This window comes from Gigantopelta aegis, chromosome 10 (genome assembly GCF_016097555.1).
Source record: "Gigantopelta aegis isolate Gae_Host chromosome 10, Gae_host_genome, whole genome shotgun sequence".
NCBI classification, from domain to species: Eukaryota; Metazoa; Mollusca; class Gastropoda; order Neomphalida; family Peltospiridae; genus Gigantopelta; species Gigantopelta aegis.
This window is the reverse complement of record NC_054708.1, coordinates 8,537,559-8,563,841: the sequence shown is the minus strand read 5'-3', so window position 1 is coordinate 8,563,841 and position 26,283 is coordinate 8,537,559. Positions and strand designations below refer to the sequence as shown.

General features: G+C 39.1%; 1 protein-coding gene across 1 annotated transcript; it reads right to left on the bottom strand.

The window, feature by feature from the left end:
- Positions 1-245: 245 nt before the first annotated feature.
- Positions 246-24,335, bottom strand: LOC121382746 (nose resistant to fluoxetine protein 6-like). The gene is made up of 15 exons (XM_041512318.1): positions 24,017-24,335; positions 23,059-23,228; positions 20,992-21,085; positions 20,555-20,645; positions 19,874-20,112; positions 17,589-17,756; positions 16,862-16,958; positions 16,293-16,385; positions 14,473-14,638; positions 13,182-13,261; positions 9,067-9,189; positions 8,109-8,232; positions 5,658-5,844; positions 4,992-5,134; positions 246-3,055 (listed from the first exon to the last, which is right to left on the bottom strand). The coding sequence occupies exons 1-15, from the start codon at positions 24,327-24,329 to the stop codon at positions 2,936-2,938; spliced, it is 2,208 nt and encodes a 735-aa protein (XP_041368252.1). The 5' UTR covers positions 24,330-24,335; the 3' UTR covers positions 246-2,935.
- Between the last annotated feature and the right edge of the window lie 1,948 nt (positions 24,336-26,283).

Genomic DNA, 26,283 nt, shown 5'->3' with positions numbered 1-26,283 from the left:
CAATGAGAACCCGTTCTACTGGCAATCTTCATTTGAAGTTGGGCAATTCAACATGGGTTTCAATGGCAAATGACATCTGTGTAGTGAGACCTTACATCAATGTACATTTTTAATATGTTGTCTAGGATTGCTTTGAGAATACGTTTCAACAAAATAAATTATGTTGCAATTTGCCCTAGGCTAGGCCTTTTTAAACCTTAAACTGACTGGACTTAATATATAATGGACAAAACGTCACACAAGTACAAAATAAATATTGTTTTTATTTACGTCAATATATGTACACACGAAACTTCAGCTACAAATAGGTTATTTATTACATTAATACGCATAGCCATACATTTCTAAAGAAGAACTAGGATAAATGCACTTAAATGCCAGTGAAAATTTTTTTTTTAATTGCATACATTTTCGACGTTACTGCTGTTCTTAGATCTATTTAGCGGGAAGTTGTCCCACGAAAGGGAGGTGTTCACTCTCTCCTGGTAGGGGTAACTGTCCCACGTCAACGAGGACTCCAGACTACACACCGAAGACACAGAGCCGCGCACCTTTTGTGTAATCGGTGTTACATATGATCCATCCAGTTCCGGTTTTGGCGTCGACAATCTACGCGAAGGTTTTTCTACCACATTTATCGGCCATGCCGTGACGTCAGTAGCAGGTTCCATGGTGACGAAACATGGACTGGTTTCCAGCGAACCGATGCCTTTGTCGCAATCAGACGCGTTGTCACAAGTTGAGGACTTTGATGACGTATTCAAAAATAGGTCTATTTTGACGTCACAGTTTTCTGTTCTATTGTTGTCATCGTCATCATCAGCATCATCATCATCAACGCAATGGCCACTGTCCTTGTGTTCGTCGATGTTGTCAAAGTGTCGAGATTCGTGGATCTCCGGTTCGTTGTCGACTGGAGACATTTCACAGTTGAACAGGTTTGGGATGTCCACGTGATCAGTCGACTTTCGAGGAGTCGTGTACGTCAGGTGATACGGGGAGAACGCGGCCTGCGCATGCACCATGAACACCTCGGAAAGGTCCTGGTCCTCGTTGTAGCCAGCCGACTCCGTGACCGATCTACCTTCGTACGAATCCGACAAAAATATCGCCGACTCCGTAATTGATCTGTCCTCGTAAATATCCGATAGGCATATCGATTCCAGTTCATCGCTAAATCGCACACTCAGTTCTTTCCTACACTTATTCTTCTTTCTTAGAGATGACTTCACGTCTGTTGGTGATGTTAATGCGCGTGCGTTACACCTCAGCGCGGGTTTCCTGTACAGTTTACGAACACATAGCTCCCAGAACAAACAGCCTGTAACCACTAGCGATAGAACCACCATGACCAACAAAGAGATCAGAAACACACTCTCATTTTCGAATGTTCGAACAGTTTCCGTAATCTCCGTCATGGCATAGCCGATCTATATCTCTCGTACCTCACAGGTAAATAATAACTGTCCAATGTGGAGTTATTGGTTATATTTCACAAATGGGAAAACTCACGTGAAAGTTCATACAGATGCAGTCAGAGAGAGAGAGAGAGATGGGTATAATACGTCCATTGCCCGTCAATCTGACTTCTGTCTTCTGGTAATGGACGACTGTATCAGAAAGGACCGCGTTAACGATTAACCAATAAACAAAGCTTTCTTAATTAGAATGTTCCGCGTAAGCCTTCGGGATGTGCTACAGAGTTAAAGGTGTGTGTACGGGGGGGGGGGGTGATACTCCCATCGTGTTTCATGCAACCATTGAACAAACTTAAAAGTTGAAAAATAATAAAGTAAAAAGTATATTTCCAAAATCATACAACGTGACAATCGTAATAATAATTAACTTTTTAAAAAGGTTAGCTATTAACAAATTCGTGACACTTCCCCACAGTCGACCTCCATCGTGTGCAATGGACTATTCCAGTCTGTAAACTATCGTTCATTAAGTTACATTAGCACTAAGGTGGCAATGGCCAATTAGTGAATTTACCAGCCAAGCTGTGTTTTCGAGTCCTCTCAAGTGTACGGCCACAAGCCGTCAAACCGCTGACACGTGTGTATCACTGCTTTTAATACCTACTTGAAGTTATCTCAAACAAGCTTGTAAAATAATATGTATAATTAAAAGAAGGCCAAATGGTTACTAACGTGCGCTACACTCATTTCTTCTTTTCTTTTGTTTTCAAAGTGTAAAAACAACTAAAACTATTCACCGTTTTAACTAACATAGTAAATATAGCATATATACTAGTAGGTTATCTTATACGGTACCAGTTTTAAAATTCCATTGGAAAAATAGTTAACATTTCTGATACAAATAATGTAAACAATTAACCCAGATAGTACAAACATAAAACGTATGACAACTTACATTTAATTAGCGGGAAAAGGTATGTCCCGCGACATTTAACTGATTTAATTATTACTACCACTACTACTACTACTACTACTACTACTATTATTGTTATTATTAACAACACCTTTCAGAACTGGTAGTTGCGTTGTATATTGTAGACTATACTGGTTTCAACATCCAGCGTCCATTCAGGCGTGTGTGCAAGGGAAGGGGATTGGGGTCAACCCACACCCCACCCTGGTCCATGCGAATTAAGAAAATCTGTATTATATTTTCCAGGGAGCATGTCCCGACCCCTCCTTAAACCTCACCCACCACAGTCTAGACTCCTCTGCACAATTTACTACAATCGCGCCTGACATTGCACAGAAGTAGATAAATGTATTGGCTATGGCGAACAGTATATTTTGGCACCAATAAACACGCTCACATCTTACTATCATTCAGACCCGTATACGTAGTTGCTTTCTTTCCGTAATATTTGACGATGTGCCTTATGAAAACACCCCACAAAAAAATAGAAAAAAATAAATGAGACGGAAGTTTCCGATTGCGAATGTCTCACACACAATGCTCATTATTTTGTTTTCCTCTTGAACAAAACCCTTTCTAGTCCCATCATGGGTGATTCGAAGGTAAGACTGACGAGGAAGGCGGCAGAATATGATGCTATTAAGTGGCCAAAGAACTGGTACGCCTGCAGAAACAAAACAAGATTCGAATAAAACCCAAGCTTATCATGCATGTCAAAGCTATTTTTGTTATTATTTAAAATCTAAATTTTCTATCATTTTAATACGTACGGGGGATAAATTGTGTGTGTGTGTGTGTGTGTGTGTGTGTGTGTGTGTGTGTGTGTGTTTTGGGTGGAGGGGATATAGAGGTGCATAAAGGCTGGAGAAAATCTTCAAATTCGGGCAAAAACGACAGAGACATTCGGACAAAATGAGCTGGCCTGAAACCTTTTTACCATGTATTTCCATCATCCTACCACAGTAATCCATGTAAAAATGCGTAATAATTCGTTTGCAACCCTATTTAGCTGTTTGGCAGTGATGTTAACATGAATAAATGTTGCTATTCAGACTCGGGCATTTTCATTTAATTTGGGGGGAAATTAGCCTCCACCCTTAGTAAAATGTGGACGGAGAGGAGGACGGTGTCCCAGTTTCAAATTCCTCCCGTATTCAAGTTACTCCCCGGTAATTTGAACCTAATTTTAGATTACTGGGGGTTGTTTCAACCTAGGTTCAGATTACCCCCGGGGTTAGGGTTAGGGTTAGGGTTAGGTTTAGGTTTAGGGTTAGGGTTAGGGTTAGGTTTAGGGTTAGGGTTAAGGGTTAGGGTTAGGGGTAACCTGAACCGGGGGGTAATTTGAACCTATTACAACGGGCGACGAATCCAACAGAACTGATTGTTTATAAATGAGTATGCGAGAAAGTGTGTCGCATCCACAACGACCATGGCTAGAGTAAACGGATTCTCCAGAATTATTAAGGCTATCATTATTTGTTTTAAATAATATTTATTCCGTATTTTACATGACGGTAGGAACTGGTCGACAGACGTAAGCCTATATTGGGACCTTTCCCCACAAATGTAGAACAGATACGTCCATCTAAACAAGATGACGGGCAATACAGGTACATGTACATATACGTAATTAATAGAAGTTTGCTGCAAGTTTTAAGATGTTATCGACTAACATAGACTTTTTAACGAGTGTAATTACATATCAAATATATTTTTCTGCATATAAAATATTAGTGGCTGTATATTAAATGTGTTTCTGATCGTTCTAATATTTGTACTAGGTTAAATTTCACTTTATTTCCTAAAACATATTTTTTCGTACGTACGAAATTATTTAAAGACGAAATCCAGTTTGGGCGTCTTACAAATACTAAGACGATCAGAAACACATTGAATATACAAACACTGGTATTCTAAACAAGAAAATATATTTAATATGAAAGTTTAATCGTAGAAATATTTTGTTAGTCGGAAACATCTTACAATGCAGCAAACTCGGGAATGTCCCTTTAACAATAACAATGGATAACTGAACATTTTAAGTAATCAGTTGTGATACAAAATGAACTGCAGATTAAAGGGCCGTATCTCTGTACAATACAGAGTCGAATGAGCATTTAGCAAGCCAAGGGTCATATTCCACACTGATAGAGCCGTGGCTTGTTACAAAGTACCTTCCTCTAGTCACCAACCCCGTTTCCAAAGAAAGACTGGAATTCGAATTTCCATGCTATCGTGTAGTTCGCGTTCTAGTTACCCACCATTAAGTTCTCAAAATCGATATACGTTAAATATATATAATACGCTCAAACTGAAAGATCAAGTTCGTAGTTGAGTAACTAAAAGGCTTGAAAAATAATTGCGCCCAACCAAAGTGTACAAATATTTCCGTGTGTGTGTGTGTGTGTGTGTGTGTGTGTGAGAGAGAGAGCGTGCGTGCGTGCGTGCAGTGGACATATGCTATATCAAACTGGAAATTCCTCCGTGGCCGGTTGCGCAGGAGAATATGATCCAGGAGACGGCCAACACCCCCACCCCACCACATTAAATCACATAGACAACACTAAAACATATGTAGGTAAATCTGTGCGAATACGTACAATGTTGAAATTACTGATGTAGACGGGTGTTCGCTGGGACAGGGCGAATGTCACCAGTAACAACATGTGGACGAGGTAGGCGGAGTACGTGAGACGGCTCAGAGGGACGAACCCTTTCCATGACAGAAACTTGTTTACAAACCCTGAAACACAGAACAAACACAGCAGTTTGTTTACAAACCCTGAAACAGAACAAGTACTGAAGTTTGTTTACAAACCCTGAAACACAAGACAAATACAGCAGTTTGTTTACAAACCCTGAAACATACACACAGAGAGAGAGAGAGAGAGAGAGAGAGAGAGAGAGAGAGAGAGAGAGAGAGAGAGAGAGAGAGAGAGAGAGAGAGAGAGAGAGAGAGAGAGACGTATGGTAATTTTGACACCTTTTTTTTAGAGGAAACCCGCTGTCGCCACATAGGCTACTCTTTTACGATAGGCAGCAAGGGATCTTTTATTTGCGCTGCCCACAGGCAGGATAGCACAAACCATGGCCTTTGTTGAACCAGTTGATGATCACTGGTCGGTGCAAGTGGTTTACACCTACCCATTGAGCCTTGCGGAGCATTCACTCAAGGTTTGGAGTCGGTATCTGGATTAAAAATTAAAAAGAGGGCGAGAGCGAGCGAGCGAGCATGCATATTAGTTATTTCACTAAACTGGACATACCTCCGTGGCCGGTGGCGCAGGCGAAGATGACCCATGAGACGGCCGCCCCCCACACCGTCCGGTGCACCGCGTTGTAGAAAGCATTAACGTCTGGTGTCATGGGCGTCCCGTTGGCCGACTCGTACGGGCCGTACAGAACAGCGAGCGCTGCCACCGCGGCCACACACCAACCTCCCAGCGACACCACCTGGCGAAACATAAGCGTGGAGCAAATCCTCAAATTCGGGCAAACACTATAGAGTATTCGGGCAAAATGTGCTAATCTGATAACTTTTTATCGTGTATTTCCATCATTCTACCCGCAAAATTAGTTGTAATCCATATAAAAGTGCGTAGTGATTCGTTTGTAATCCTACAAATATGGGAACCCGCACGCCTCTGCTGATAAACGAGGCTTAGGTCCGTCACAGACCACTATTGGGTTGAAGAAGGCGAGCGCGCGCCAACAACATGAGTTTTTCCCAGCAAACGCTATCGTATCTTAATTTGGTTTACGTTATTCGGGCCAGCACTCGCATTCCTTAACATAAGATGAGGTGAGTGTCCAGCGTCTTATGTTAGCAGCTCATAGTTCGGCATTGAGGCAGTGAGTATAAGCACCATTAGCATATGCAGACGTAGGTAATTTCAAAGCGACTTAATTGGCAGTTCAAGTCAAAGTCAAGGTCAAAGTGTTTAACATGCACGTTCAGAGCAGGGAATTGTAGCGCACGCCTGTCATGGACACACGTGCTGACTTTCGTCAGCACTTCCCGTCCACGACAGGAAAAGTGACGTGTTAGAGCACTGATTCACTTCCAGAGCCATTCCAACTACCAATCTGATTGTTTTGAAATGACCTACAAAATGCCAATGTCGCTCCGGCTCACTGACAAAGTCATCGACCAGTGTAGTCTACCACTGGACTACGCGCTGGTGTTGCTGCATTAGGCCTACGCGTCGGCTACACCATGGTAAGCTCTGCCACTACTATTGGAATCACTCTGGAAGTGATCAAACGCGCTGCCACACAACGTAATGCTTAGGTCAATGTATACACATGCTGAATTAGCGGCCATGTATTCAAACACGTTTGTCCAAAAACAAAAATAAGGTTCTGTGACGGTACATGCTCTTAATTTTGTTTTCGCCTGTGGCGATATTAATTGTTTTAGAAGGCCGTGTGCAGTTCCAAATGCACTTAGCCCAGATGGGCAAATTGTTACGTAATACCTTTGCGCGACGGTCATCGAGCTGTACGCCTAATACACACCCAGAGCAGATGTGGAGGCCATGTGGCGAGTAGTTACGTAATACCTCTGCGAGTGCGGTTTCGACGACCGTGATTTTGGCGACCAAGGCGTCAGTAAGTCTGGCGATCAAAGAGAAAAATGCGTCTCTGGGAGTTGGGGATATATCACTTGATAGGGGGAGGACCGCCTTGTACCCCCAGGCGATATTCTGATTTTATAATAAATAGCTAGTGTTTTAGATATATCGAGGAGAACTAGGAAGGCTCCAGGGGATCACGGACGTCGTCCACTGAACGATCTATATTAGTTCAGACGGGACTTTGGTAAATATATATTTTCTGCTCTGTGTATAACCTTGATGTGATTGATGTGACTTTAAATATTTTAATACTGTATTATACCAATATTCTTTAGACAGTGTCTTCGGTCATCTGACGAAGTAAATCGTAGACTTATTGTTCTAACATTATACGAGTATTTGGTAATATAAAGCTTAGCCAGTCATCCTAGAGGACCTAGGTAAACTGTAGGTTATTGTCTTTATTGTGATAGGTACCAGTATTAAGTCTGTATTACAAGGTTATTGAATGAGTAGTTAGGGTTAATTAAAAATTAACCAGTTAGGAATAGTGTTGTAATTCCTTTATTAATTAAGTTCCCCTGGAAGCGTTTCTCAATTATCACACGTGTGGGTGTTGTGTCACGGTGAAGTGATTAGCATATTGTGTAAACTAGACACCTAGAGATTAACTAATTAAGTGATCAGTTCTGGGTTGTTATTATTGTTGTTATTAATTAACTACTGCGGCAGTACATTTGTCAGCGTAGGTTAATACAGATTCCAAAGTGTATTGTGTTTTTGTTGTGTTTTCTAGTGAACTAAACGTGCTATAATAATATATACTTTATATAAGATCGTATCTCTGATCATACCTAGACGAGCCAAAGCGGTTTTGAACTGCCCGTTACAGAGAGATCTAATAGATATACAGTTAGGAGAGATTTTGGACAATCGTGTTTTATTCAGTTACGGGTATTATAGAATCCCCGTGACAGGTTCATTTGTCAAAAACTCTCATGTATCGTTATCTCTGAACAGATATTTGTCTCTAACTAGGCTAAATAGGTTTTGATTGCTTTTTCGATTAGCTTATTGTGGCCCTTTGGCAAAACGCGATGATACATATCATGACAGACCGAAAGGGATAATGATACTTACTTTGTTCATTTTCACTCTACAGCTAGATTTTGCCAGAATGTAGCCTGCTGCCATCCCCACGAGATAGGGGCCCATCCGACAATAGGGAGTATAGTAGTAGTCATTGAATTTTAATGGGTCAAATCTGTCGAGAAAATAATTTTAATAAAATGTTTAAATTGTCATCAGTTATGCGTCACCAACTCCAACGTTCAATACCACCCCGTCATATGTTTTATTCCCATTTTTAGATTGTGTGTTTGAACGAGGATAGCAGTCTGAAACTAAATATGCATTACCGGTAAACAAAATATTAAAGGTGTCATGTCAAAGTTGCAATAATGGCGGGGTTTTGCCAAACATATTTATTAATTTTTACTTTGAAACATAAAGTTTATACCTTCAGCTATATGCTTTTAAAAAGTACAACCAAATAATTCCATTTACTTGTAAAAAGAATATATATATATATATATATATATATATATATATATATATATATATATATATATATATTTAAAGAGAAATCTTGAGTGTGTAACACGCATTAACTAGTGACGTCACTGTTTTATGCGTTCACATTCAGCACACTAAGTTTACTCAGAATTCTTTGCAGTCAACTGACAAAATAAACAAAGATAGTGGCCATGCTGTATTCAGCAAAACATTATTCGGGAAAAACCTCTTTTCTTCCAGTGCAAGACGTTTTAAAATAATTATTCTAGAGTTAATTATGGAAAGATTATGCGTGGACTCGATTAATTTGTAATAAACTATTACAGATAAATGTGAAAATTACGAAATATTGTAGTTTTAACGTTGACATACAAAAATTAAATAAACATTCTAAGGTACTAACTGACTACGGTAAAGTTTAATTGGTCGTTCGACAGTTCGTGACAATTCTGACTCTCACAGTCTTAGACACATCGTGCATTTTTGATCTAATAAAACACACAGTGAACACTAAGCTACTTACACCACTCCTTTTGTCTGATACACGAATCCCGCTGGAATACCCACCAACCTGGTTACCAACCCAGCTGATGTTATGGTGACCAGTAAAAAGACCGCAAGTACTGCAAACCCCAACAACTTACGACTGAAACACACAAAAACGCATCAAAGGGTAGACAACCAGGTTATGTCTAATCCTTGCGAAAAATGAGAGTAGTCCACTCTTTGGAATACTTTTCTTTTAAAAATTTATTTTTCAGTGGGACATTTATATAATACTTAAAGAATATTAAACGAGCTTCCATTTCGTATCATGTTTATGTCACGAGGGACGAAATGGTAGCCCGTTTAATGCCCTGTTTATTACCCATTAATATATTTCAATTTATATCACCAAACTCGTTTGATTAACATCAATAGAAATGATGCAAAGCTATATAATTTGAATAAATAAATAATTTGCCTTCTTGGTTGCCTTTTAAAGGGATATTCCTGAGTTTGCTGCATTGTAAGATGTTTCCGACTAATAAAATACTTCTACGATTAAACTTACATGTTAAATATATTTTCTTGTTTAGAATATCAGTGTCTGTATATTTAATGTGTTTCTGGCCGTCTTAATATTTGTAAGAAGCCCAAACTGGATTTTGTCTTCAAATAATTTCGTACGTACGAAAAAACAATATTTTAGGAAACAAAATAAATTTTAACCTAGTAGAAATATTAGAACGATCAGAAACACGTCTAATATACAGCCACTAATATTTTATGCAGAACAAATATATTCGATATGTAATTACAATCGTTACAATGTCTCTGTTAGTCGATAACATCTTAAATATTGCGGCAAACTCAGGAATGTCCCTTTAAAAGAATTTGGTCATAAGGTGGGGAAGAAAAAAAACGTTCGTTAGACTAGTTTAATGCTCTTCACATTAAACCCGGTGACAACATCTGGGAGCAGTCGAATTGTTCGTGAACGTTAGCGTCGCTACCTGTCGCTGAATAAGGGGTACTTACATAACCCATTCATTTATCTTGAAGAAGGATCCTCCACCTCAGTGTGACCACTGTCCGTGTACTCTGACGGTACGCCACATTTTGTATTTGAAAGAAACTCGGAAAGATGTATTTGGTCAGAGAAATGTGATGGAATCATTTCGATTTCATCCAGAATTTGTTTTACAATTTTTACGTGATACTGACTTTTACTCTAAATTTTAATTTTATCTATCTGTGATATTTGTATTTTTGCACAGTTCTTTACACTGTGTTTTTATTTGACTATTGAATTTTTATATTGATGTTGATCATCACTTCATGTTTTGACTTTATCATAGTTTGACACCCAATAGCCAATGTATTTTTCATGTTGGGGTGTCGTTAAATATTCATTCATTCATTCATTCATTCTGAATACGGGACTGTTGTGGTTGTTGGCCCTCAATATACAGTGAAACCTGTCTAAACCGGATCCTGGCAAAATCAGTCACATTTCTCGATCTGGAATTATTTCCTTTGTGATCTGGAATTATTTCCACACTGACGTAATTTCCCGTGTGAAATGTAACAAACATACAATTGCTAACCGCACACGTAAAGTTATGTTTAAAAATTAGCAGTTAACTTGTACGTTTATGTGTTTGGCATCTATTAGACTCATCGGCCTCGGTGGCGTCGTGGTTAGGCCATCGGTCTACAGGCTGGTAGGTAATGGGTTCGGATCCCAGTCGAGGCATGGGTTTTTTAATCCAGATGCCGACTCCAAACCCTGAGTAAGCTGTTTAGCTAAGTTGTTTACCGGTGTGCTTAACAAGAGGTTATATCAGTGGTCAGAAGAATACAACATTATAACAGATGCGCAATTTGGTTTTCGAAAAGGAGTTAGCACTGTTGATGCTATATTTTCGCTATATTCTATAATAATGAAATCTCTGGAACATAATGGTAAATTATATTGCTGTTTTGTGGATTATAAGAAAGCGTTTGACTCTGTGAATCGATATAATCTGTGGACCAAACTATTTAAGTACGGAATTAATGGCAAACTGTTAAAAGTATTAAAATCTATGTATAACTGTGTTAGATCCTGCATAAATGTAAATGGTTTTAGATCTGATTTCTTTAAAAATACCATTGGCCTAATGCAAGGTGAAGTTTTATCACCGATACTTTTTTCACTCTTTCTAAATGACCTAGAAAATGCATTTATTGTTAAGGGTTGCCCTGATACTATGTTTAAAGATCTCAGTGTTTTTCTGTTACTCTTTGCAGATGATATGGTTATTTTCTCTGAAAGTATATATGGATTCCAGCATATGCTTGACACATTGTTCCTTTATAATAACAAATGGGGTTTAACTGTAAATAAAACAAAAACCAAAATTATGATTTTCAGAAAACGTGGTAAATTACTAGATGATGAAAAATGGTCCTATGATGGTGACACGGTCGAAGTAGTAGACCAATTTAACTATCTTGGTATTGTCCTACATTTTACCTGCAAATTTTCACATGCTATAAAATGTATATCTGAACAAGGAAGAAAAGCATGTTTTGCAATGAAGAAAAGTTCCAAGCCCTTGTTTTTAAACCAAAGTTCATTGTTGGCGTTATTTGATACGTATGTAGCTAGCGTACTGTTCTATGGTTGTGAAATTTGGGGTTTTCAAAAAGCAGATTTAATTGAAAAAATTCACCTTGATTTTTGTAAAAGTGTTCTAAAAGTTAAAGGATGTACAAGCAATATTATGATTTATTTTGAATTAGGTAGATATCCATTGGTGCATGAACGTACCTATCGTATGATGAAATATTGGTTCAAACTGATCAAAACTGATAATTGTATAATGAGTACAATGTATAGTGAGATGAAATCTAGCTGCGTCTATACAAATAACTGGGTATTTTTTATTAAAAAAACATTTCAAGAGTTGGGGCTTGGTTATATTTGGGACAATCAGGATCATCTGGTAGAAAGTACGATGTATTATTTATCACTAATTAAACAAAGGATTTTTGACCAAGCATTGCAGAATCTTTACCATCAGCTAAATACATCTGTGAAATGCGGCAATTTGTATAGATACTTGGTCGAAGACTTAAAAACTCAACAATACTTGGTCAAACCTATACCTGATATTTATAAAACATGTATTACGAAATTAAGGCTATCTTCACATATTTTGGCAATAAAAACTGGTAGATATAAGAAAATAAGTCGTCCCAATAGAGTATGCATTTATTGTAATAGCGGAGATGTAGAAGATGAATATCATTTTGTATTAATATGTACATTGTACAGAGATTTAAGAGAAAATTATATAAAGAAATACTACTGGAATAGGCCATCTATGCTAAAGTTTATACAGTTACTGACCAGTAAAAACAAAAATATATTGTGTAAATTGGGAAAATATATATTTAAAGCATTTAAAATTCGAACTTCCTTAGTCTAAATATACTGGAATTATCAAGATATATAATATGTTGCATTTGAATGTCAATTTGTATATAATACTCTACCTATTAAAACTATAATTTACATTCTCCTTATTGAGAATATATATGTACATGTGTGTGTGTGTGTGTGTGTGTGTGTGTGTGTTCTATTTATTATCCTAATTGTATGTACATGTGATATTGTATGTTTACTAGTATTGTTGCTTGTTCATACCAATAAGCCGCTATGCTTACGGTGAATAAAGAATTGATTGCTGTAATTTAGAGTGCTCCGCAAGGCTCAATGGGTAGGTGTAAACCACTTGCATCGACCAGTAATCCATAACTGGTTCAACAAAGGCCATGGTTTGTGCTATCCTGTCTGTGGGAAGCGCCATATAACCGTAAATAAAATGTGCTGAGTGCGTCGTTAAATAAAACATTTCTTTCTTTCTTTCTTTCTTTCTTTCTATTAGACTCATAAACTTACACCATTACAAAATATGGAGCATTTTAAGGGCAAAAGAAAATGAAAGATCTATACGTCAAACTATATTAGTTTTAATACGAATTGTGGTTTAGTCGTAGATTTACGTTTACATGCACACTTATGTTTATGGTGTGTTGTGATTTTTGTCGCGTGGATATTGTGACGTATTTTCATAATTATATGTGACACCTGAAAGCAGTACTTACAAGAACAGTGGTATAATGATGAGTGGGCTGAGGACGTAGAACTGCATGTCGTCTGCCAAATACCACGACCATCCGAAACACTGCAACATACAACACATACATTAACATGTCGTCTGCTTCCCAGAGGCGGATGCAAGGAGGAAGGGATCCGGGGTCCGTCCCTCACTCAACTATATTGTAATGGACTACGTTTTTTTTCTTCTTTTTTCTTTTTTCTTATTTTTATTATTATTATTTTTTTTTTTTTTTGCTTTTAAATAAAAACAATTCATTGGGTTTCCCTTTTTCACGAGTTGGTCCATGTGCTCTTTTCCCCCTTAGGGGGTGGGATGTAGCCCAGTGGTAAAGCGCTCGCTCGATGCGCGGTCGGTCTGGGATCGATCCCCGTCGATGGGCCCATTGGGCTATTTCTCGTTCCAGCCAGTGCACCACAACTGGCATAACAAAGGCCATGGTATGTACTACACTCTCTGTGGGATGGTGCATATAAAAGATCCCTTGCTGCTAATCGAAAAAATTAACCCGTGAAGTGGCGACAACGGGTTTCCTCGTTCAATATCCGTATGGTCCTTAACCATATGTCTGACGCCATATAACCGTAAATAAAATGTGTTGAGTGCGTAGTTAAATAAAACATTTCCTTCCTTACTTCTTTTCCCCTTAGTCACCCAGTATTTCCTGGATCCGCCCCTGCTTCCCATCACCTCTAGAGCACACTGATTTTTAATCATCGGCTATTGTCCATCTCAATAAAATCCTTTACTAATGAAAAACACAAACGTAGCTACTGGTTTAATAAACTCGTATGTTTTCCTTATCGACGGATTTCGTTAGCTGTCTTATTAATACAACTGTCTTAAGACAACATATGAGGCGGGACGTAGCCCAGTGGTGAAGCGCTCGTCTGACGCGAGGTGGGCCCATTGGGTTATTTCTATTTCCAGCCAGTGCACCAAGACGGATATATCAAAGGCCGTGGTATGTCCTTTACTGCTTGTGGGGTGGTGCATACAAAAGATGCCTTGAACCCAATATCGAAATTACCAAGGTTTTGACATCCGATAGCCGATGATTAATACATCAATGTGCTCTAGTAGTGTCGTTAAACAAAACTAGCTTCAACTTTAATACAAGATAGGTCTGCAAGTCGTTTCGATTTATACTGGAAAGAAGCACGTTACGAGGAAGAAAGAAGTGTAAATTTTATGTATATATATATGCTACAAATTGATAGTTTTAAATTTGGACGCATTTAGAATAAATAAATAAATAAATAAATATGGGTGCATACCATGCTATCTCGCTTAACCAAATTGTTTATGTACAGCAGATTGGTCCACCAGGTGTCGCGGCAGGCGTTTAGTTCAATTCCTCCTTGTGGCCACATGGGTCCATCAGAAACATAGCGCAACAGGCAGACGTCCAACATCAGCACACACATGTACACTGGCGTTAGTCTGTAATCATAATAGTATACTAATAACATCATCATCAACATCATCATCACACACACATGTACACTGGCGTTAGTCTGTAATCATAATAGTATACTAATAACATCATCATCAACATCATCATCAGCACACACATGTACACTGGCGTTAGTCTGTAATCATAATAGTATACTAATAACATCAACACCATCATCATCAACATCATCATCATCATCACACACACATGTACACTGGAGTTAGTCTTCAATCATAATAATATACTAATAACATCAACATCATCATCAACACCATCATCATCACACACATGTACACTGGAGTTAGTCTGTAATCATAATAGTATACTAATAACATCATCATCATCACACACATGTACACTGGAGTTAGTCTGTAATCATAATAGTATACTAATAACATCATCATCATCACACACATGTACACTGGAGTTAGTCATCATCATAGCATCATCATCATCATCACATATACATATACACGTACACTGGAGTTAATCTGTAATCATAATAATATACCAATATAACATCAACACTACCATCAACATCATCATCATCATTATCATCATCAACATCATCATCATCACACACACACATGCACACTGGAGTTAGTCTGTAATCATAATATATTAATAAAATCAACATAATCATCATCATAATCATCATTATCAACATCATCACACATATACACTGGAGTTAACACTGTAATCATAATACGTTAATCATAATATATTAATAAAATCAACATAATCATCATCATAATCATCATTATCAACATCATCACACATATACACTGGAGTTAAACTGTAATCATAATACGTTAATAATAAAATCAACATCATCATCATCATAATCATCATCATAATCATCATTATCAACATCATCACACATATACACTGGAGTTAAACTGTAATCATAATACGTTAATAATAACATCAACAGCATCATCATCATAATCATCGTCATCATCATCATTATCAACATCATCACACATATACACTGGAGTTAAACTGTAATCATAATACGTTAATAATAACATCAACAGCATCATCATCATAATCATCGTCATCATCATCATTATCAACATCATCACACATATACACTGGAGTTAAACTGTAATCATAATACGTTAATAATAACATCAACATCATCATCATCATAATCATCGTCATCATCATCATTATCAACATCATCACACATATACACTGGAGTTAAACTGTAATCATAATACGTTAATAATAACATCAACAGCATCATCATCATAATCATCGTCATCATCATGGCGTGACAATGGAAGAAAACTAATATAATATTTATAACTTTGCAAGGTATATCGGTGAATATTCCTACAGTTTTGGTCGTGGGGCCAATACTGTTGCGATATTCACAGACACGCCGAGTACGTGTGGGTATAAATAGTTAAAGAATACAATACAATTTTGAAACCATGATAAGGACTCGTATATGATAATTCACATAATTCACATCTGTATGTCAAATTAAAAAAACCCACCAACAAAAAAACAAACAAAAAACAACAAAAGAAAACAACAAAAACCCAGACAAACCAACCAAAGAAAACCTTTCTAGGGGTAGCGCCTCGACATATGCATTAAAAATTGTATGGTGGTTTCTACCAGAATACTCACCTCCAGAAACGATGGAAATAAAACATGACCCAGTTGACTCGACCTTCTGATTTCTTCATTTCCGTTATGATGAGATACACCACCAACAATCCACTGAAACGCAGATTAGAGACCTCGTTTCAGTCCACAGAAACTCTTGTTAAAGCACTAACCTTTGTTAAATATACACAGCGTGCAATATTTTCCGCTATCAAAGTATTGCTTTTCTTACACATTAATTATAATCTTTTGCTGTTATTACATTATTATGTTCACCGACTGGTCGTCTTAGTGTCTGTAGTGGCTCAAACGTGAGTTTATGTGAAACCAAAAAACGTTACCATGATCAGCTACTTTATACATACATTTTAAAAATCTAGTTTTTTACTTTTGAATTAAGACAAATATACAATTTTGTAATATCCGATTGTGTGGGTTTTGTTTTTCGTTGTTACTAACCACTAACAAATTACTATTAACAATGTCCAGAGGAGGGATCCCAAATAACCAAATGTGCCAAGGACATCGTGCGTGAACCGTAAGTGGATATAAACTTGGAAATAAACGAAAAAAGGAAATGATAATATCACCTCATTGTGAAAAATGTATCAACGGCCACCAAGGCATTCAGTATAGTGTGGAACGTCCAGTTTGATATAGACTCTTTCAGAAATGGTTGTAAGTTTCCTGAAATCAAATGTATGTAAAGAAAGATTATACTTGTTTACGTTTTATGTTAAAACCTCACGATGTATATATTGTACTCCCCATGATAATATTATGTTGTATTCATAAATATTATGATAATAATCATAGCATGCTTAAAATATTATAATTGCTAACTAGTGTAAATAAACAAATTTAAAAAGTGCGTTTTGTTATATAATGCTTTTAAATAAAGAAATTTAAGTTTACTAATATTTAATTTTGGCCAAGAGAGGTAATAAGCATCCCTTACAATTAGGTTGGCATTTAACTTTCATGACGTAAACTGAATTCAATTAAACTTTTTTCCCGCCGACTTACTCAAGAATTTTAATTAATAAATTAATAAATATTTCTTTTGGTGAGCAATGTTTTGAGTTTTGATGACTGATTAATAATTAACTATACGTCTAATGTTAGACTATTCTCAGATCACCAACTGCCAGCACAGAGTTGTCCAACTTTCTGTTGTCACGACTTTTACGACTGTCAAGTTGCTAGTCTGAGCGCTCTTACGACTCGATTTTCATCGTATACCACTATGTCTTTTAATTTATTTTAAGCCTTATTGTCTGAGCAATGTTAAACCTATACAAAATGAAAACTACTTACCTGAAACACTTAACACGACGAAGTACGAGTGACCCAAGACGACCCAGGTCATGCTCATGAATCGTATGCCATGGACGGCAGTCAGACTTCCGGTCGGCTGCTCTGTGTTTAGAAGTTTTGCGCCATTTGTGTACACGGAAAAGGCTCCAAGGAGTTTAAGCCAAATTGCTGAAAATATTTGTAACCGTTCAGAAGTTTGGGTTGTCCATTTGTTCAAAATCTTGGTAATGACTTCTAGTTTTGTTCCCTTTATAAGCGTATGAGACAGGGAGACAAGGGGCAACTGCCTCCCTAGTGCTGGAGCAAAACCTCAAATTCGGGCAAAGGCAAATATTATAGAGATATTCGGGGGAAATGTGCTAATCTGAGATCATTTTAACAATGTATTTCCATCATTATACTCTCAAAATTAGTTGTAATCCATGTCAAAATGCGTAATGATTCGTTTGTAACCCTATATAGCTGTCTGGTAGTAATGCTAATATGAATAAATGTTGTTATACAGATTCGGGCATTTTCATTTAATTCGGGCAAAATCCAGCCTGTCCCCCTTACAAAAATGGGAGTTCGTACGCCTATGGTTCCCTTTGGTTTAAGTAAGGACCACTTTCATACATACAACTTAATATTGCATAGGATTCCCGTTAATTTTAAAATATCATAATCAAGAAACCGAACAAGTATGAAGCAAAAACCAAGTGCTGTTCTAGATATTAATACTACAGTCGTGAGAAACTCATTAGAGTTGCTTTATTCCTGGGAAATTACCGAATGTTTGACATCCAATAGCCAATGATCAATAAACCAAGGTGCTCTAGTGGTGTCGTTAAACAAAACACACTTCAACTTTAATCCTGAGAATCTGATCAATGAATTCTTTTGCAATACATGTGTAAAATTATTAAAAAATAAGAAAATTCTGTGGAATGTGAGTACTGGGGAGACCCACCCCATCTGTGTCTGTCTCATTTCCCTGGTGAGTGCGGGGAGACCCACCCCGTCTGTGTCTGTCTCATTTCCCTGGTGAGTACTGGGGAGACCCACCCCGTCTGTGTCTGTCTCATTTCCCTGGTGAGTGCGGGGAGACCCACCCCGTCTGTGTCTGTCTCATTTCCCTGGTGAGTACTGGGGAGACCCACCCCGTCTGTGTCTGTCTCATTTCCCTGGTGAGTGCGGGGAGACCCACCCCGTCTGTGTCTGTCTCATTTCCCTGGTGAGTGCGGGGAGACCCACCCCGTCTGTGTCTGTCTCATTTCCCTGGTGAGTGCGGGGAGACCCACCCCGTCTGTGTCTGTCTCATTTCCCTGGTGAGTACTGGGGAGACCCACCCCGTCTGCGTCTGTCTCATTTCCCTGGTGCGTGCGGGTAGACCCACCCCGTCTGCGTCTGTCTCATTTCCCTGGTGCGTGCGGGGAGACCCACCCCGTCTGCGTCTTTCTCATTTCCCTGGTGCGTGCGGGGAGACCCACCCCGTCTGCGTCTGTCTCATTTCCCTGGTGAGTGCGGGGAGACCCACCCCGTCTGCGTCTGTCTCATTTCCCTGGTGCGTGCGGGGAGACCCACCCCGTCTGCGTCTGTCTCATTTCCCTGGTGCGTGCGGGGAGACCCACCCCGTCTGCGTCTGTCTCATTTCCCTGGTGCGTGCGGGGAGACCCCCCCCGTCTGCGTCTGTCTCATTTCCCTGGTGAGTGCGGGGAGACCCACCCCGTCTGCGTCTGTCTCATTTCCCTGGTTGAGTGCGGGGAGACCCACCCCGTCTGCGTCTGTCTCATTTCCCTGGTGAGTGCGGGGAGACCCACCCGGTCTGCGTCTGTCTCATTTCCCTGGTGAGTGCGGGGAGACCCACCCCGTCTGCGTCTGTCTCATTTCCCTGGTGAGTGCGGGGAGACCCACCCCGTCTGCGTCTGTCTCATTTCCCTGGTGAGTGCGGGGAGACCCACCCCATCTGTGTCTGTCTCATTTCCCTGGTGAGTGCGGGACGTAGCCCAGTAATAAAGCGCTCGCCTGGTGTGCGGTAGGTCTAGGATCGATCCCCGTCGGTGGGCCCATTGCCTTTTTATCGTCCCAGCCAGTGAACCACGACTGGTATATCAAAGACCGTGGTATGTGCTATCCTGTCTGTGGGATGGTGCATATAAAAGATCCCTTGCTACTAATGGAACAAAAATGTTGTGGGTTTCCTCTCTAAGACTATAGAGTCAACATTACCAAATGTTTGACATCCAATAGCCGATGATTAATAATTCATGAATGTGCTGTAGTGGTGTCATCAAACTAAGATTTACCTGGTTTTCCATCATCGTGGGGAACTGTCACTGGCAACTGTTTTCTGTGTACCTTCGTACTAGACATGCTGGTATTAACGTCATTAATAGTGACCTTCTCCGAATCTTCTTCTTTATTCAGCAGTGGAGTTTTGTCGGTTGGGGTCTTAGACCGATACACGACGTCTTTCTTTTGTTGTATACACACATCATACACTGTCCCGAGAACCATTAGCGTAACGAATATAACGCACACGCAGCTGTAATGGAACATTCTAACCTGTAACCTAAACAGTGCACTGATTCTTTGTAGATCAAAGGAATGCCTGTTAGTTAAAGGGGCTCTCTCAACAGTACATAATGTAATACAAAAAATGCATAATCAATTTTTATTAATTTTTATTGTGAAATGTAAAAATTATACCTTGAATTACAGGCCTATAAAAAATCACATGAATTTGAATTGCATCTCCACATTGACTAAAAAATTAATATTTTCTAAATATATTATATATTTGTTTTCACCAAGGATTCACGAGGAAACCACTGTTTACACCGAGTAACAGCACATTACAATTTTGATATTCTTGAGTTAATTATGAAAGCGCCTGAGTGGGATCGATTAGTTTTCTGGCTATTTATATAAATCAATGTGCTCTATTTGTGTCGTTAAACAAAACAAACTTCAGCCCTTTCACTTACATTGCCACTACAGCTTTGGTGTCTAGTTGCAGTTGTCTCTCCTGGCAGATGACCTGCGCGGTGATATTTTTTAGTTTCAATTGCAGCAGCACTGTAAAGAAGAAAAATGGAATAGTAACTGTTTCAGTAAATGTTTATTTTGCCCCTTGTCTCATCACGGAATGAAACTACAATGTCGGCTCCCCATATTATGATATCATACTTCAATGTCAAATACATATGTGTATATTAAACGCATGAAGGTTCCTGTTGACACATACACGCATGCTGACGATGTGTTTGTATTTTACGTTAATACACGACATCATATGCAACATTACGCATGCGTTAGTAGTATTATCTCATAAAGATCTATTTTACATATCATGTTGGCAATATACTAAATATTTTTTTTTTTCGTGTAGATTTGCTGAATGAAAGTACTAGAATATACTTACATTCATTTGCCACCAGCGTTATATCAGTGTTACCACATGCATCTGGAACACATAGTCCTAAAGTAGGAAACAGGCCCATAAAACCGTCCGTTCCCTAAAATAAGCAATTATTCCAAAGCTGATTATAAGAATTTTGCCTGGAAATGTTATTTTGGAGGTGTGGGGTGGGTGGGGTGGGGTGGGGTTGGCGTTTTTATCAGAGTGACCGATTAAACATCTTGATCTATAATTAATGTATTGCCTCGAAAGGCCCCATCTCTGACTACCGATAGAGAGAGAGAGACGAGAGAGAGAGAGAGAGAGAGCGAGAGAGAGCGAGAGAGAGAGAGAGAGAGAGAGAGAGAGAGAGAGAGAGAGGCCACACTAGGGAGGGAGGGAGAGAGAGATAGAGAGAGAGAGAGAGAGAGAGATTAGAGAGAGAGAGAGAGAGAGAGATTGCTGGCGTTAGTGCGCCTGGTGGCATTGCTGTCCCTTTGCCAACTCCTGCCCTGGGAAATGTTCATGTTATTTTTGGAGGTGGGGGTGGGTGGGGTGGGTGGGGGGTGGCGTTTCAGTAGTGAACCGATGAAACATATTTGACTATAATTACTGTATATAATAAGAAAGCCCCCATCTCTGACTAACGGAGAGAGAGAGAGAGAGAGCGCGCGGAGACAGACGAGAGAGCGAGAGATAGTCAGACAGATCATGCGGAGGACGAGACTGAGAGCGAGCACCGACCGGATGGCGTTAGTCTGGCCCACCATCCACATGCTGTCCTTGGCAACTGTCTGTGGGGTTCATTTTCTGTTACGAGAGCAGAAAACTGGATTACTTTTTCAACAACCTTACCACAAAGATTTTTTCCACCGAATTTCTTTCCCCGAGTATCAAGTTGCCTCAGCTTTTGCCAATCCATACTTTTATACAGCATTCGGTAGCTGTTATTCTCAGCTATAATACATCACCTCAGCTTTTCCGTGCAGTCCCATCACTATGAACCAAGTTTTCAGTACCGTACCATCAACTATGAACCATAACATAGGTTTTCCAGTGCAGTATCAACCGTACAAAATAACTTTTTCAAAATGCAGTTACCCATCTAGCTATGAACATAACAACCGGTTTTTCAATGCAGTATCACCCGCTATGAACCATAACATAGGCTTTCATCTGCAGTATTACCAGCTATGAACATAACATGGGTTTTCCAATGCAGTATCACCAGCTAGAACATGAACATAGGTTTTGCAATGCAGTACTCACCAGCTATGAACATAACATAGGTTTTCAATGCAGTATCACCAGCTATGAACATAACATAGGCTTTCAATGCAGTATCACCAGCTATGAACATAACATAGGTTTTCAATGCAGTATCACCAGCTATGAACATAACATAGGTTTGCAATGCAGTATCACCAGCTATGAACATAACAGCTTTTCAATGCAGTATCACCAGCTATGAACATAACACAGCTTTTCAATGCAGTATCATCAGCTGTGAACATAACATAGGTTTTCAGTGCAGTATCATCATAAAATAACTTTTCAATGGAGTACCATCAGCTATGAACATAACATAGCTTTTCAATGCAGTACCACCAGCTATGAACATAACATAGGTTTACAATGCAGTATCACCAGCTATGAACATAACATAGGTTTGCAATGCAGTATCACCAGCTATGAACATAACATAGCTTTTCAATGCAGTATCACCAGCTATGAACATAACATAGGTTTTCAATGCAGTATCACCAGCTTTGAACATAACGTAGGTTTTCAATGCAGTATCACCAGCTATGAACATAACGTAGGTTTTCAGTGAAGTATCACCAGCTATGAACATAACGTAGGTTTTCAATGCAGTATTACCAGCTATGAACATAACGTAGGTTTTCAATGCAGTATCACCAGCTATGAACATAACGTAGGTTTTCAATGCAGTATCACCAGCTATGAACATAACATAGCTTTTCAGTGCAGTATCACCAGCTATGAACATAAAATAGGTTTTCAGTGCAGTATCACCAGCTATGAACATAAAATAGGTTTTCAGTGCAGTATCACCAGCTATGAACCTACCTGTTTGGCCACTGCGTCTGGCAGTAGTTGTATTCTGCAGTAGCGAGTGTCAAACAGTGTTCTCTGTGCCTTGTCCACCGCAGTCGTGCTCAGACACTCGTCATAAGATCCCAGCCACAAAATACTTCCATCACGAAGACCGCTTCCTGGTTTGCCCATCGCATCCAACACTGAAGAAAACAACCAGATTAGTAAAAAAAACCCAACAAAAAACAACAAATAAAGAAAACAGCATTAAGACCAAAGTAACTGTTTTAAAGACATACAGAATAAGGTTTCATCCTGACTCAAGTCGAGTCTCAACTAGTGGATAAACAGTCAAAAAAACATACTTACATTTTATTTATTTATAAGATAGAAAACGAAATGATAAAACATGGCCTTAACTAATTCATAATCTACTAGTGCAGACCGAAACTGCGTGCACTTTTAATACGGGGGCCGGACGTGGCTCAGTGGTACAGCTCTCGCCCGATGCGCATCGGTGGGCCCATTGGGCTATTTCTCGTTCCAGCCAGTGCTCCACAACTGGAATAATAAAGGTCGTGGTATGTACTATCCCGTTTGTGGGATGGTGCATATAAAAGATCCCTAACTGCTAATCGAAAAGAGTAGCCCATGAAATGGCGACAGCGGGTTTTCTCTCTCAATGTCTGTGTGGTCCTTAACCATATGCCTGACGCCGTACAACCGTAAATAAAATGTGTTGAGTGCGTCGTTAAATAAAACATTTCCTTCCTTCCTTTTAATACGTGACGCTTTACTCAGTGGTATGCGTATTATCCTTTGGCATTCATCAAATCTCTTTAAAAGTATACTAGCATGAGAAGATGCCTCAAAGTTGTATTAGTTACCCAGGACAGCATGCTTTCACATTAGTTGGACATAAACATAGGAATAAACACGACGAACGTAATACATGTAGGTGCATTATAAAATAAAGCAAGTCGATATATACTTCGTAATGCCCACGTCTGTTGTTGTTCCACTCCAGCCAACACTGTTAAGGTGTCATTGGCGCATTTCCAAGACACGTTGACAATTTCTTGATCGAGGAATCCATTCAGTATTCGCGGAATGGTTTCTGAAAATTCGTCTTGTAGCTGCGAGAGGGAAGACGTCAGATCACGAGTGATGTCATTGCCGCCCTCTTTGCCTCTATCTGTTAGGTACTTTCTAGCACGGGCGTGTAGATCGGAGTAGACACTGGTGTCAAATCGTGCTGCTGACAATACTTGACATGTCATGAGCATCAAGAAAAACGTCAGCATGGTTGATCTTGGATACTGGTATGAACAAAAAGAAGAGAAAAAGGTGGAGAGAGAGAGAGAGAGAGAGAGAGAGAGAGAGAGAGAGAGAGAGAGAGAGAGAGAGAGAGAGAGAGAGAGAGAGAGAGAGAGAGACAGACAGACAGACAGACAGAGAGAGAGGGGGAGAGGGAGGGAGGGAGAAAGAGAGCAAGAGCGAGCGAGAGAGAGAGAGAGAGAGAGAGAGAGAGAGAGAGAGAGAGAGAGAGAGAGAGAGAGAGAGAGAGAGAGAGAGAGAGAGAGAGATTGTTTTATCAATTGGCTTCGTCCTGCTAAATTCTCTGTTTGATTATTATTTTGTTACGCTTTAATAAATGATTGTCCTTTTTGAAGTATTTGTGTAGGCTTATGAATGTATGATAAAACAAGCGAGTAAATATAATTTCAGATTTCAGACATTCACTATGGATAAGTATTGCTATTTAATTTGTATATTTACCAATGTTTTTTACGAACTGCACTTAAAAATTAAATAGAACATTTTTGTTAAGTTTTAAAACAAATTTCCTTTTCTTTTTACGTCAAACCAAACTGAAATTATTGACAAGAAAAGAAAACGCAATCCCAAAACCAAAACCCCCCAGAAAAAACTAAAATAAATAAAAATAAATAAATAAATAATAAAAAGCAAGCAACAACAGTTTGTTGCAGACAATGTAAAATTGATAAACACTAATGTACGTGTTCAAATAGGAAGATACGGACGTCAATTCAATATTTAACAGCCTATATAAATAAACTGGTATACAAAAATATAAAGAAAAAAAGTTTAACACCTTAGCACAATTTAACCTGCAACTACTTCGTGTATAACTTTAGGCCACTATAGATTGAAAGAGGAAACCCGTAGCTATCACATAGGCTTCACGTACAACGGGTCTTGTATTTGCATTTTCCAAGGAAGGACAGCAGATACCACGGACCTTGATATACCAGTCGTGGAGCATTAACTGGGAAGAGACAACTGGCTGATACACAGGTGGCGATTGATCCAACTAATTTCACCTTTAGACGAGCGCTCTGCTAGAGAATACAACCCATCCCAAATCTGTTTAAGAGTAATTTGTACGTGTATCCCGACGGGTGCCGCACGACTGGTATATCAAATGCCGTGGTATGTGAGAAAGTACATATAAAAGATCCCTTGCTGCTTATGGAAAAATGAAGCGGGTTTGCTCTGAACCCTATATGTCAGAATTAACAAATTTTTGTCATCCACTAGCCGATACATGATTAATAAATAAATAAATGTGTTCTAGTGGTGTCGTTAAACAAAACAAACTAACTTTTGTACGTGTATTAATATTCCAGCTAGATGACTTACGGTATCCGGTAAACACTCATTGAACCAATCTATCCACTGTCATATGAAGTGAAAACCAAAGCAAAACACATTTTATATAGGGGGCCTAGTACTTAATCCTCTTGTGTGAGTTGTGTACATTTCGCAATGCGCTATCTCAGATCACATGACAATTACACTGGCTCACACAGGCCGTACTCTGTCACTGATTAATAACTCCAATAACGCGATGTCGTGATTAGAAAGAAGATAATATTATTGCTTGTTTTGTTTAACGACACCACTAGAGCACGATACTCATCGGCTATTGAATGTCAAGCATTTGGTAATTGTGCTAATAGTAGTATTCAGAGGAAACTCGGTACATTTGTTCGTTAGAAGTAGTAGGTGCGTCTGTTGGGTACCAAAATATGCAAATGAGCTAGGTCACGTGACCTGTCCTGCGCTCTGATTGGTTGACCTCTAAGGGACGTGGCCTCTTCCGATTGGCTGACCTTTAAGTGACCTAATGACGTCAGTGCACCTCGGGGTCGTGCAGATGGCTGACCTTTAAGCGTGGGGACGCTACTGGGTTAATGACTTGGACAGCTGTGGGAACCTGACCTCTCTGTGTCA